Below are 14952 nucleotides of genomic sequence, written 5' to 3'. Positions count from 1 at the left end.
TTTCGGTCAGGGGCGTTCCGTCAGTGACGTCACGTCCGGACTCGTCACCAACTCAAAAACAAGATTTCCGGAATATTCAGCGCAAGTCTTAAAACGTAAAATATAGCTATATGCCGTGGAATCTTTGTAAAATACGCTCAGTAGAAGTCATTTGGAGCCATTTTACAAATTATGTACACAACTCGTCCGGAGACGTCGGTTGTCCTTTAAGTGTCCTTTAATACTGAATCACCAGCTGTTGACAATACTCTAATGTTGAATGTTTTTCATGCTAAACAAATCCAGACACTTTGTTTTACAATAAAAGTTGGGATAATTATGACAGCATACATCTGTAATGCATGCAGTGTTGAAGAGACAGAAGTAAGATCGCAGAATTCTATTCGCTTTTTCATAAAAGTAAGTACATTTTGAAATTCCATAAAATTTACTCCCAGTCAAAGTTGCATGGAAAATAGTTTATGCAGTTTGTGAGTGTGAAGGGTCAAAGAATGTACCATGAGAAATGTCATCATGAATGCCACCTGTGCAGCCAGCACTCTGCCATTGTTGGCAGCCTGGGCATACTGAGTCCCAACACCATTTTTCCACTCCACAGCGATGCAGTTCACAAGCTCCCACTTCAGCATTACCTGAATAGTGGAAAGCAATTGTAATTTTTCCCAAGTAGTATTAAAAGTTCACTTTTATCTATGAGGAGTTGGTTGACTGAAACGACACAACCAAATATTTTGCTGAGTCTCCACTTCACTACCGGTGCAACGGTTCATTCTTTTAAGACCAGTAGATTAAAACCAAAATTTTTACATCTGAATAGAGAGTGCTGTTTTGGAAAGTGAGCTTGTACACCCAAAGTTCACCATTTCACTTGAACAGCGCACTAGTTTTATTGGGGGAAAAGGACCACCCCTCAATGCCATAATGTTATGGGAATAGTCTGAAATTAAACACGTGGATATAAAATTGCAGCACAATGGTAAATGCATCATTCTGAGACTAGCAGCTGCTGTTTTCCTCCCAAGGCCTGCCAAATTATGGACACAGCCAACTGAAATAATGTAAAACAGTTGTGGAGATTTCTCAGGGATGGAAAAAACACCGTATAAAAATAGCCTCTGAAAACATACATCATTATTGTTTGTTATTTTTTTGTTAATATCATGACACAGTTTCACATTAGTATTTTCAATTCAGAGAACATTAGGAGAACAAATAAATATTTTAATTGTGTTCTTAAGAAATCTCTATGGTGGGTCGGTCGAATAAACAACTTCTTGTCCCATCCTATCAAGATTTGTATATAAAAAAACTTTGACTTTATTCTCATCTGATACATCATAGATTTAAGATGAGTGGCATCCAAGGCCCATCTGGGGGAGTAGAGCTCTTTTCTCACCTTGCACATCTCTTGTGGCCAGTCCTCATCTCCTTTATGCAGATAACCAGGAATGATGAATCGAGTTTTTCTCATACCGCCATAGTTCGACACATGGATGGTTGAGTCAGCCTTGATTTCCTGGAAGGTTTAGCGAAAGCTGAGCAAACTGATTCGTGGATGGGCAACTTGGCAAAAGAATCATGTTGGAATTTGTCAAAAGAGAACAGAATAAAAATGAAGAGGAGCGCCTCCTTCTTGCCTGGTAGTAACGGTTTCTTTGGGTGAAGAGGAGGAATCGGGTACCTAACTTCTCAGCAGACCACGGGAGGACACTGGCAGGTCTTTGGTTGGTTCCCCCCCATGGAGGTTGGTCATCAAAGCAACCGAGCTCATCAAAACAGACCTCGGCAGCTACACATATAAAGTAGAAGCAGCTACATCAGAAATTTGACAACACACACCATCTAACCATCAGTTTTTTTTGTTTGTTTTTTAACTCCTCATTCTGTTTTCGGTGGTCTGGAGATCAATCCGATTTCCATCAAACTTCAGTCGAAAGGAAGACTACATGTGAAACTGTCTTGGAATTGAAGTGGATTTATGTGGTACGGGAGATGTGAGACAATCCCTTTTCGTCAATGGATGTGACAGCTTCGTGTTTGCTTTCAACATTTAGCTTGTAGTAGGCGTGCACATTCCACCATGATGTCCCTGATCCACTGCTGAAAAGGATGCTTTGATCTTCTCCTCTTTCATCTGCTGAGGGTACAGCAATTGCTGAAGAATGAATGACTCTCTGTGTCTTTGTGTTGTCATATTGTTTGTTATTTCGTTTTTTGAATTTTGACTTCAAGATGGCGCCGCGAGAGTGGCTGCCCTTCCAGCAGCTCCTGTATTTTGTTTTTCTACTTATTTCTTTCCTTTCCTGAACAGCGGCGCGAATGGCTGCCGCTGCTCACCCGCCGCTGCTCACCCGCACAAAAAAAGTTCTTATCTTGTACTCCTGAGAGTTTTAAAAGGCACTTAGAAATTAATTGTATTATTATTATTATTATTATTATTATTATTATTATTATTATTATTATTATTATTATTATTATTATTATATTATTACATTATTGACTATAGTTCCTCAGTTGAATAAGCTACAATTATATATTTGGTGGAGTTACTTAAAGGATAACTGACATGAAATTCTTGAGTAATAATGGAGGAGAGAGCACGACAAAAAAAGCTCAAATAAACTTATAATAAATAAACAATAATTTTATGTTTGTTATAATTCACCATGTGAATTTATGCAAAGGCTACGATTTAGGACAATAATTAGAAAACAGCTGCATATCAATATGCAACACTTTATTGCCATAAATCTCTCTTATTGCTCACATGTTCAAATGCAACGTTCCTAGAAATTCATAATATCCCATCACTACTTATGTATTTTTTATGAAGAGGGTCATGGGCCAGTCATGCGGTCCTTTGGGACTACTTGATGCGCATGAGCAACAATTTTTTTGACCCCCTACAACAAATCTACCACAAAAATATCACAATTTTACAAAATATCCATTAATTGAAAAAAATGGTAAAATGCAAAGAGTCAACACATTTTCATTAAAAAACTAGCTTATTGAGATGATTGTGCTGTAAACAAACAAAAAAAAAACATATGTTTCTTGTTCATAAAATCAAGTATAACTTACCATACGATGCACCAGCAAATAAGCAGAGCAGACTTAAATTCCACAATGGCGACATCTGACATTAAATTGATAAGAGATTATTGTGTTATTGGTTTCTAAAAAAAGTGGCAAGTCATAAACCAAGTCATAAACATAATAATAAAATTCATTTACCGTAAAGTCGGACAGAAGACTGCAAAGAAACACTTGTCTTCAGTCTGGGCTGCTTTAAATTGAGCTCCCAGATGCATTAGTTAACATGAGCGAGTGGGAATTGGGCAGATGGCAGAAAAAAAAACGGTAAACTTACATAATATTTGCTCCAGACATGTTTCACCCTCCTCCTGTGGGTCAAAGTCATCGGTGTGGAGTGAATAAACCTGTAGTGAACACCTGTTGAAGGTGAGTGGCCTTTTTTCCTCCGCATGTTCATTAATTTCAGTCGATGAACAGTACCCTCAAAGGGTTTATTTGCAGAATATTCCGGATACTGATGATTTACAGACAATGGCTGCTTGAACACGAGTGTGTCCACACCAAGGACACAAAACATATTTATTTCATCAAAAGGGTGGTATCCAGACTATGGTGCGACATTGAGGCTGCATTCTCCCAAAGCAATTATTAGCTTACATCAGTCTATGTCCACAAAATCTCCAGTAAGCAGTGAATCAAGGTTGACAGATGTCTCCAAGAATGCACATGCTATGAGAATGGTTTCTTCAGCCGTCATCTGTACTTCTTTGAAGGTGTCGGACATTATGCTCCTCATCTGAAGAGCTTCGTCAGCAAACTAAAGTTGTGCTGGTAACTCTGGCCCTAATGTTCAATGTTTGAAATAACGTCTGCCCGGAGGCCCGGGTCATACAACTTTTACGTTGGGCGTACAACGTACAACTTTTGGGACAAGGGTCTTACTCCACAACTCTGACGTCAAGGGCGGGGTCACGTCGGAGTGATTCATGCAGTTGATTGTACGGCAAGGTTGAACACTACTGTTCACCAAATATCACACATGCTCCATTGGCCTTCTAAAAAAGAAAAGAGTCGAAAGTCGTAAACCAATGCATCATAATATAATTCATTTAGCGTAAAGTCGGACAAAAGACTGCAAAACAACACAGTCCTCAGTCTGGGCTGCTATAAATTGTGCAGCCAGATGCATTAATTCACGTGAGCTAGTGGGAAATGAGCGGATGGCACAAAAACGGTAAACTTACATCATATTTCCTTCATACATATTTCTCCTTTGCGTCAGAGTAATCAGAGTGGAGGGAAGAAACATGTAGTGAGCTCCCTCAACCTCCAATACTTAACAGAAAGGAGCACTTGACCTAGTATTGAATCAATTTGGATGCACTGTATGCCATAGCACCTTATTTGCGTGTATACAGTCAGACTTCAGTTGTTGACTGAATGACGCAAGTGTCAAGTTCACAGAATAGGCAGTCTTGGAAAATGCATTTGGGAGTTTTCCACACAAGAGCTTGTACTTATAATATTAAAAAACGAGGTCAAGAAAATACATAGTCTAAACACAGAAAATCCTATTTATTTGTATGTTGGTAGAATTGTGCTTCCATAGGACTTCTGGTTACGCGGTTCAGAATCAGAATCAGAATCAGAATCAGAATCATCTTTATTGCCAAGTATGTAGAACACACAAGGAATTTGTTTCCGGTAGAACACGCTGCTCCAGTATCATCATAAGAAAAATGTAGGCACTATACAGTTCTATTTGGGTTACTGTTTAAAGAGTTAATGGCTTGCGGGAAGAAGCTGTTTAAATGTCTCCTGGATTTGGTACGCATGGACCGGTAGCGCCTGCCTGAGGGGAGTAGCTGGAAAAGGTGGTGGGCAGGGTGCATAGGGTCCAGTAGGATTTTCCACGCCCTTGTTTGGATTCTTGCGGTGTGCAAGTCCTCGAGAGTGGGTAGGGCGGTGCTAATGATTTCTTCCGCCATCCTAACTGTCGGTTCAAGTGTTGAACGGACATTTTAGTGGCAAAATTCATCCATTCTTCCATTATCAGAAACGCTAATCCTAGCGAGGGTCATGGGTGTGCTGGTGCCTACTACAGCTGTCTTTGGGCGGAGGGCGTGTCACGTCCTGAACCAATCGCAGAGAACACATAGACAAACAACTATCTGCCCTCACACTCACACCGAAGGACAATTTCAAGTGTTCCATTCATTAGCCACGCTTGGTTTTTGACTGTGGGAGCAAACCGATGTCCCTGGAGAAAACCAATGCAGACACGGGGAGAACATGCAAACTACACACAGGGAGACCGTGGCCAGAATCGAACCACACACCTTTGCACCGTTAGACCGACGTGCTAACCGCCCAGAGTTATTATAGTAAAGCTTCATTTAGTATGCTGAACTCATTCACTATGTTATTCGGCAATTGAAAATATGACGTGGAGCGCCATTTCCATGTTGGGTTTTGTTTTTTTCTTGTGGAGGGTTACCAATAAAGCGCTGGTCAGACCTCTGATAATGTTTTTCCCTTCCACGAGGGAGCAGCATTTGCCTTTCGTACAGCCGCCCCCACTTGCACCTCATATTACTCCAGACCCATATAGCTTGGGCATTATCGGTAACCATTTTTTTCTGATGAAAGAAGAGAGTCAAAGGTTTCTTACGCTGCGTTGAATGTTTATATAGTCCTAAAACTCAATATTCTGTGGGTCCTGGAATTTGAGTAAAAATGACAAAAACCCTGGCACTGGAGTGGACACATATTTGCACGTCTAGAAGTGAATGAGTTAAAACAATCAGGACATTTCGAGTTACTTTAAAGATTTCATTGTTTTCGCATCTTTTCACCTCACTCCACTCTACTACTCTGAGCTCCCCCGCCCCTATGTACATGTCCCGTGCCTCGGGTCTCCCAAACAGACACTACAGATATGGAAGTTATCTTTGCCGTGCAACTAACTCGGCACCATCCAATTACAGTCTGAACTTTATGCGGTTAAAATTCAGTAGGGTCCTTTTCTCTTTGGTCCATGCTTTAAAAAAACAATTCAAAATGTGGTTGTTCACAGCACACTTTTTCACTTTGCAACAGTCCTACTCTAATGGGTTTTCACTTTTAACCTGCTGTTTTACATCGTGAGTAAATGTGTTAACTAACCCACGTTGTAATATAGTTTTTTAAACAGTACGACCTGAGATCATCGTTAAGTCCCAGACATTCATTCTCATTGCTGCCTGCATGTAGAGATTCCTCCAGATTCCCAGAATCTATTGCTTATATCACAGGTATCAAAGTGATAGAGATTAGACAGAATAAGAAGTTATCATATTTAAAAGTCCCATGCTTAGCTGGCCAACTAAACAATACGCCCACAGTAAAGGCGCAGATGGCCTGGGGTCAATCTGAACACAGCCTGTTAAACTGTCATCTTCATCTTGGAGATCTAGCCTTGGACATAATTTAGTATTTAGTTAACTCTTTCCGGAGACATAATTTACGACTTGAAAGTCCCTCACAGCTAGAGCTCATTAGCCAGGTTACAAATCTATCAGTTCATGGAAAAGACAACCAATTAAAATACAGCTGTTGGTGCTTAGAACGTCCAGGGGCGTGGTATTCTAATCAAGAAAACTATGTTTTACTAATGTATCACATAAATTTGCATATACTCTCAATAAATAGCTTGGCAGAGGGCTGCAGAGGTTGGGCGCTGGTCATGAATGGCTAAGTCCCCTGCCGGAAGTAAAAGACAATCTTTCTGTGTCCAAGGCTTTGTCCACAGTGTCCAATGGAACATCTCTGACATAAAGTCAAGGCCCGGGGCCCAAATCTGGCCTCCCACATCATTTTATTGGACTTGTGAAAGCAAATCAAGCTTGTGAAATTCCACTATGCTTACTAAAGTCAGAACCAAAATTTCAAATTGACGTATGTGAACCACAATAACAGTCATTATTCTTGACTTCAGATTAAAAAAAAATATATAGCGTTTTCCGGATCATGTTATTATATCCAGTCATTTCATTCCTTTGTTTCTAATTAATCTGTTTACCTGTTCTCATTCTACAAGGTTATTTTTTACTAAGCATTTTCCCTTCTTTCACACTGCCACAAATACAATATTGAGTGGAAAATGTGTTTGTGTGCAACTAACTCACTGAGATGGTTTCTTCTACATGACAGATGAAGCTTGGAAGCTTGGAACTTTAGACTTTTTGGAGATTCCTAATATGCCCAATAGATGTCATTCCGGTGCCGCTGAATGTAGGAGCATCAGACATACAATGCAAACTATAAAACATGTATGATACACACATAGTCACAGCAATATAAAATATGTTGCATATATAACGGCCCTTGTATTTTCAATCAGGTGTGTTGCAGCATAGAGAGATGAAAAACATACAGAAAAGTGGCCCTTGGGGACTGGACCGTGAGACCCATGGTCTAAATGATTGTTATTGTTTTTGTATAATCCAGTTTGCGTTTGTTTACATTGGGTTATCCAAATGTGGCATTTAAGACGGTGGCAAAGGAGTGATTAGTATATGTATAGTATATGTATAGTACTTGAAAAAGTATTGGGCAAATTTCAAACATTTGGATTTGATATCAGTTAAGTAAATACGAGTTCAGTAGTTTCTGTCTAGATTTGAGTAACAATTTGGATGGATAAGAGCCACATTTGGCGGAAAACACATTTTATGACTTATTTGATATGAGCAAAAACTCTGGAACATGTGACTGACATAAACTGCACTGATCGCCTCTTCTCTGTTTTGGAGATTTGTTTTTTGAAGACTATATTCATACTAGTTAGTTATGGAATCAATATGTTAAAAAAGAGAACAAGTTGATGATGGAAAACAGCCACAGGAGAAAGCAGGAGATAGAACTGGAAATACTGATCCACAACTGCTACTGATTTTAAACATGAGCAACAACCTCCAGGGGGCAGGATTTAAGGTGTCTGATTTTCATCCATCCATCCATTTTCCGTACCGCTTATTCCTCATTAGGGTCGCTGGAGCCTATCTCAGCTGTCTTCGGGCACGAGGCGGGGGACACCCTGAATTGGTTGCCAGCCAATCGCAGGGCACACAAAGATGAACAACAGTCACTCTCACACTCACACCTAGGGACAATTTGGAGTGGTCAATCTGCCTGCCATGCATGTTTTTGGAGTGTGGGAGGAAACCGGAGGACCCGGAGAAAACCCACGCGGGTCCGGGGAGAACATGCAAACTCCACACAGGGAGGTCGGACCGGGACGCGAACCGGCGACCTCTGCACTGTGAAGCCGTTGTGCTAACCACTCAACTACCGGGCCGCCGTGTCTGATTTTGTTTTTTGTTTTTTTTTTTGGGTGGGGGGGAGCACACTGAAAGGTTTTCCACTGGCCAAGTCAATTTCAGGTGTAATTCTCTTTGATGTTTGTTTATTTGTTTATGTATTTATGTATTTTTCTTACCATATTTTGCCCACATGAAAATTTGGTGTTTTGTCTAAAGTCAGTCTGATTTTTTTATAAAGCAAAAGAAAGTCACTGGAAATATAGACTGTTTTTTTTTTGCTGTTGTTTAATTCTTTGTTTAATTTACTCTACCATACTCTTCAAAACATTTTGCCCATCACAAAAAAAAAAAACAATGTGATGACTTTTCTTGTACCTTCTCTATAATACTGATGGTTTGCATTATTATTCATGACTATTTCAATTAGTTCCAAATGTTTGCACTTGAAAATGAGCAGAAAACCAATATTTAAAATTCTGTTTTACATGCAAAATAAATTGCAAGTAAGAAGTACATCTATGACTGCCACATTATTTAACACAATCTTTTGCAGGTAATTTTGGTACGGTGGCCTCACTGATCTTATGGGCTCACCTATTGCAGTCCATTGGGCTGCAATAGGTGATGTTTGTCTTTACTTTGAATACCGAACATTTTAAAACGGGATATTAAACGTGGCTATTTCACCATGGGGGGAAAAATGCTGAAATATTTTGTACATATGTCTTTAGTGCCCTCAAAAATGCTCACTGATAAAAAAAAAAGTCACATATACTGTATATAGGCTGAATACAGTATGTTTTTATACCTTTCAAACAACGAATGCTATGTCCGGAGTGCAGTAGCATGGGAGTCACACTTGGTAAACAGGCCAGCAGGGGCCAATCTCTACCAAATGGTGCCTTGGAGTGTTTTGGTGCTTTCATTGAAGGGAGCTAGGATTTGGACCAGGGTTAATCCCATTTGAAAACAGCTCGATGCCCCTTGGCTCCTAGATAAATATCTGCCAATTAGAAGTGTCAGGCTTCGGTTTGAGACAGGCTCGGTGTGTGTGTGTGTGTGTGTGCGTGTGTGTGCGTGTGTGTGTGTGTGTGTGTGTGTGTGTGTGTGTGTGTGTGTGTGTGTGTGTGTGTGAGTGTGCGTGTGTGTGTGTGTGTGTGTGTGTGTGTGTGCGCGCGTGTGTTTGTGTGTGTGTGTGTGTGTGTGCGCGTGCGTGTGTGTGTGTGTGTGTGTGTGTGTGTGTGTGTGTGTGTGTGTGTGTGTGTGTGTGTGTGTGTGTGTGTGTGTGTGCGTGCGCGTCTGATTTCCTCATTGCAAAAGCTTGGAATAATAATACACAGACATGTGCTATTGGGAATGATATAGATTTTTACTGTCAAGAATTTTGTTGGGAAAATGCAAACTTTTTGGTAAATCAAAATTTGGGCCCAACAAAATTTAAAGTTGAACGTTCATATGCACAATGTGAATCTTTTTTTATTGCATCATTGATAACTGATGCAGATTTTTTTTTGAGTGGGTATTTAATTGAAATTATTATTATTATTAATGAAAAGTGTTTAAAACGGTGGCGAGACCAGCCATGATATTTGGACTGAAGACAGTGCCACTCAAGAAAAGGCAGGAAGCAGAGCTGGAGGTAACAGAGCTGAAGATGTTGAGGTTTTCTTTGGGAGTGACCAGGTTGGATAGGATCAGGAATGAGTATATCAGAAGGACAACTCATATTAGAGGCCTTGGAGAGGCCAGACTGAGCTGATTTGGACATGTCCAGAGGAGAGAGAGAGCGACTATATTGGGAGAAGGATGCTGAATCTTAAACAGCCAGGCAGGAGACCGAGAAGAAGACCGAAGAGGAGGTTTATGGATGTTGTCAAAGAGGACATGAAGGTAGCTGGTGTGAGAGAAGAGGATGCACAAAACCGAGTTAGATGGAGGACACTGATTCACTGTGGCGACCCCTGAATGGAAAAGCTGAAAGGAAAAGAAGATTGTAATTGAAAGTGAAAATAATTTGTGGTGACATTTAAATATTTTGTCATTCAGAAACCCCTATATGAAGTGAATTTGATGAATGTTTTGAATTTAAAGTTGGAATGATGGAAATGTGTTGTGTTGAATGTGCCTTTGGGAATCGATAAGGACTTCTTAGTGAGACTGATAGAATGGTGAAAATATAGATATAGATACGTCTGTGTAAGCTCTCAGTCGTACAGGAATGGTCAAGTCAAAGTCAAAGTCAGCTTTATTGTCAAATATGCTAATATGCATGACATACAGCACAGATGAAATTGCTGTCCTCTTCGACCCAGCATGCAAGGCATCTATAATGACTTTAACAAACAAAATAAACATGAAAACGCGGTCCATCGATGAAAAGGTTTCTTCAGCCGTCATCTGTACTTCTTTGAAGGTGTCGGACGTTTCGCTTCTTATCCAAGATGCTTCTTCAGCGAACAATGTATTGAATAAACAACATTACATTGTTTTTCATTTGGCAGCCTATCTTTTGGATGCACTATTTTTTTGCCTTCGAGTGTTTATCGGTTTGAAATAAATAGGAATTTTGTGTTGCCAAAGGACTCTTTGTAGTTTTTCAGAAACTCCTGCAATCCCTTCATTCCCTCGTTAGAGAATGAAACCAACAATTCTGAAGATACTAAAAGGAGAGGAGTAGCAGTACCTGACATTGCATTTGGATCGTTCGTACAATAGACTGTTTAGGCAACATAGGATTAGTCATGCTGATGAGGTGATACCAGTGCCAATTGGGCAATCAGGCCAGTCGTTAGTCAGAACAATAGGAACAATCAGTCATCTGCTCCCCCCAACCTGAGAGCAGGGACCTATCATAGCAGAGTCCGGCATCGCCATGTCGGGACAGTAGGGATATATATATAGGGCCAAAATTACCAGTAAGACTTTAGATTGCTGACGAAGCTTCTTGGATGGGAAGTGAAACGTCCGACACCTTCAAAGAAGTACAGGTGACACCTGAAGAAACATTTTCATCAATAGATATAGATAGATAATATCGTAATTTTTACCATGTTAAACTTTGTTCCCAATGTGATTTTTATATATTTAATTATTTTTTGGGACATCCTTCACCCTGGGCGAATTGAGCTGGCTTCTTCTTCTCAATACTCATTGCAGGCTATGTGTGGTGACTGAAAGAATTAGATACAGGCGATGGAAATAAGTCATCCGGCTTCTCCTTCACATAGACACATCCCTACATCTGATTAGGATGGCTCCTGGATGCCTCCCTGCTGAAGTGTTCCAGGCATATCCCACAGGCAAGAGACTTCGGGGATGACCCAGGACATGTTGGAGAGAATACGTCACACAGATAGTCTGTGAACGCCTTGGGATCCACCAGGGAAAGCTGGATGAAGTGGCTGGGGAGAGGGAAGTCTGGGCTTCCCTACTAAAGATTCTGCCCTGCAAACTGACCCCTGAAGCTGTTTGAAATATATTTGTTGTGCCATTTATCTAGCATATTGATGCCCTGGCCTTAGGGTTGTCCAATTTATTTGATTGGTATTTTCCATATAATGGTTGCAACATTTATTAGTCGGAAACATGTTGAAAGATATGATATTCCAAAAATATATACTACATCCATGCTTCCATTTATGATGTTCGCCGTTTATCCTCACGGGGGTCACGGGCATGCTGGAGCCCATCCTGACAGTCTTCAGGCAGTAGTCAGTAGGCACCTGGAACTCATTGTCATCCAAATGTACAAACTAACAACAATCCAGACAATCACGCATTGAGACAAATTATAGCGTTCCATTAACCTGCTAGGCAGGTTTTTGGAATGTGGGTGGAAACCAATGTACGCAAAGAAATCCTATGGAGAAAATGGGAGAATATGCAACAACACTGTTCTCATGAAAAAGTTCATGTTTTAATGCATTTGTTCTGTTGATGTTTGATATGTGCAGTGAATAAATTACAGAAAAACAAACTTTATTTGGAACGAGCTTTTGATTGCTATAATATAAAAGATGTAATCCAAGTCAGTCTTCTTTTCCTTTCGGCTTTTCCTTTCAGGGGTCGCCACAGCGAATCAGTGTGAGTCAGCGAATCTAACTTTGTGCATCCTCTTCTCTCACACCAGCTACCTTCATGTCTTCTTTGACAACATCCATAAACCTCCTCTTTGGTCTTCCTCTCGGTCTCCTGCCTGGCAGTTCAAGGCTCACCATCCTTCTCCCGATATAGTCACTCTCTCTCCTATGGACGTGTCCAAATCATCTCAGTCTGGCCTCTCTGACTTTCTCTCCAAAGCTTCTAATATGAGTTGTCCCTCTGATATCCTCTTTCCTGATCCTATCCAACCTGGTAACTCCCAAAGAAAACCTCAACATCTTCAGCTTGGTTACCTCCAGCTCTGCTTCCTGTCTTTTCTTCAGTGGCACTGTCTTCTGTCCAAACATCATGGCTGGTCTCACCACCGTTTTATACACCTTTCTTTTCTTGCTGAAACCCTTCTATCGCACTTCACACCTAACACTTTTCTCCATCCATTCCAGCCTGCCTGCACACAGTTGTTTGCCTTTTTTTCCACACTCTCCATTGCTCTGGACAGTTGACCCCAAGTACTTAAAATCCTCCACCTTCTTTATCTCTTCCCCCTGTAGCATCACTCTTGCACTTGGATCCCTCTCATTCACACACATATATTCAGTCTTGCTGCGACTGATCTTCATTCCTCTCCTTTCCAGGGCATATCTCCACATCTCTAGTTTCTCCGCCACCTGTTCCCCGTTCTCGCTACAGATCACAATGTCATCTGCAAACATGATGGTCCAAGGAGATTCTTGTCCAACATTGTCTGTCCGCTTGTCTATCACCATAGCGAATAAGAAGGTGGTGGAGTCCCACCTCCACCTTGAATTCCTCCGTCACACCAACAGCACACCTCACAACTGTCTTACAGTCATGATACATGACTACATGGAGTCCAAGGCAGTAATGTAGGTTATTTCCACTTAATTTATCCAAAACCTGGCCCCATCCTACCTGCCAGTACATGTAAAATAATCCCTTTTTTTCAAGTTTAGTTGAAACGAACACGGTAATCTTCACATTCATTATACGATGTCCTGTAGCTCCGAGAGAAAAAGAGCAAAAAGTGTTGACTTTTAGGCATACACTTTACTGTGTTCATAAAACTTGCATACACAGACAATCACATCTTACAATGCCCCTTCTATTCTGAATTCGCCTCAAGAGGCGTTCAAAGACTACATCAGAAAAACATAAATTAATAATACCACCAATGGAACTGTGAAGAAAATATTGCAACAAAACAGAAAATCAAGCAAGGAAATGACCAAATTAATTCCATGTGGGTGTTTGTGAACACACAAGAAAGGAATAATTCTTTTAACATCAATTTAGAAACAATTATGACCCAGTCTATATGGAAGCAAAACTAGCAGTACGATATTAACCCTCATATTATGTAGGGTCAATTTTACCCGTTTCCATTTTGTGTTGACTAAAGCACTGTATATCCTTTCCTTTTCTTTTCTTCAAAAAAGTTTTAAAATATCCCAATTGGATGGAAAATATGTTGTTTCTCTTTTCAAGTATGTTTATAACATCTCAGAAACAGTTGTTGGTGATGACACCTTTGATTTGACTGTGTTGCGTGGATTTTTATATAGGGTAAAAATGACCCACAACTTAATCAACATATTTTTTTTCAATACCTTTTTCAATATACCTTTTGGACATATCTCACATTCATACTGCGTACCATTATTTTGACAGTGCAGGAGTTTTAAAGCAAACGTGAAATTACATGTATGAAAACGCAACTTGAAGCGTCCTAACTAAGAGTGTGAGCACAGAAAAGCTTAGTATGTTTAGGTCTGTGCTGCGGAGGCTTACTGTAGGAATTTTAATCCGTCAAATGTAGTACAGTTGGAGGATGAGTAGAACCACATAGTGCTTCGGGCCTGAATTGAGCTGGGAATGCGGGGGAGGAATGAAATGGAAGACAAAGCTGAGATGGTGAGAGGAGAAGTGCACTGCAAGTGGAAGTTTGTTTACATGTGCTGCCTAAGGCAAATCCCAGACAATTTACCGAGGAACCTTAGTTGTTGTTGTGTGGACGTTTTTTTATAAATCTGGAAAAGAAATACATTCCAGGAAGTATTTGCGAAACAATAGCACTTATGGTGTGTGTGGAGAAAAAATAATGCATTTGTAGGAGGGTTGGTGTCAAGACAAGGTATTTTCACAGATTTAAGTACTCATTTCATCAACCACACAACATAATTGCTGAGGTCATTTTTCAGTATTGAAAAGAAAAAAAACGTAAAAACCACAAAATCAATATATATATATATATATATATATATATATATATATATATATATATATATATATATATATATATATATATATATATATATATATAAAACCGAAAGGAAGAAAAAGACTAGACTAAATTAAAATTAAAACAATGTCACTCTGCATCAATGCAGTCAGGTAACAGTAATTAAATGTAATAGATTTTGTTTAAATAATAGACTGCTGTTGTGAAAACAACTTCAAAACTTGCATCTTTTCTGCATCTTGGCAGAAA

At 39.9% G+C, this 14952-nt stretch overlaps 1 protein-coding gene across 1 annotated transcript in view; it reads right to left on the bottom strand.

Annotated features, from left to right (window-relative positions):
- Positions 1–3322, bottom strand: part of LOC148889102 (inactive pancreatic lipase-related protein 1-like) — a 44102-nt gene extending 40780 nt beyond the window's left edge. Inside the window, exons 1-5 of the mRNA XM_089012439.1 lie at positions 3238–3322; positions 3085–3139; positions 1638–1789; positions 1397–1516; positions 498–632 (exon numbers count right to left, since the gene is read on the bottom strand). Of these exons, the coding sequence (XP_088868565.1) occupies positions 498–632; positions 1397–1516; positions 1638–1789; positions 3085–3139 (462 nt within the window). The 5' untranslated portion in view covers positions 3238–3322. The remainder of the gene's footprint in view (positions 1–497; positions 633–1396; positions 1517–1637; positions 1790–3084; positions 3140–3237) is intronic.
- Between the last annotated feature and the right edge of the window lie 11630 nt (positions 3323–14952).

Source organism: Hippocampus bargibanti, linkage group LG13 (genome assembly GCF_051943395.1).
Source record: "Hippocampus bargibanti isolate YZ-2025 linkage group LG13, ASM5194339v1, whole genome shotgun sequence".
Classification (NCBI taxonomy): Eukaryota; Metazoa; Chordata; class Actinopteri; order Syngnathiformes; family Syngnathidae; genus Hippocampus; species Hippocampus bargibanti.
This window is presented reverse-complemented; position numbering and strand designations above follow the sequence as displayed.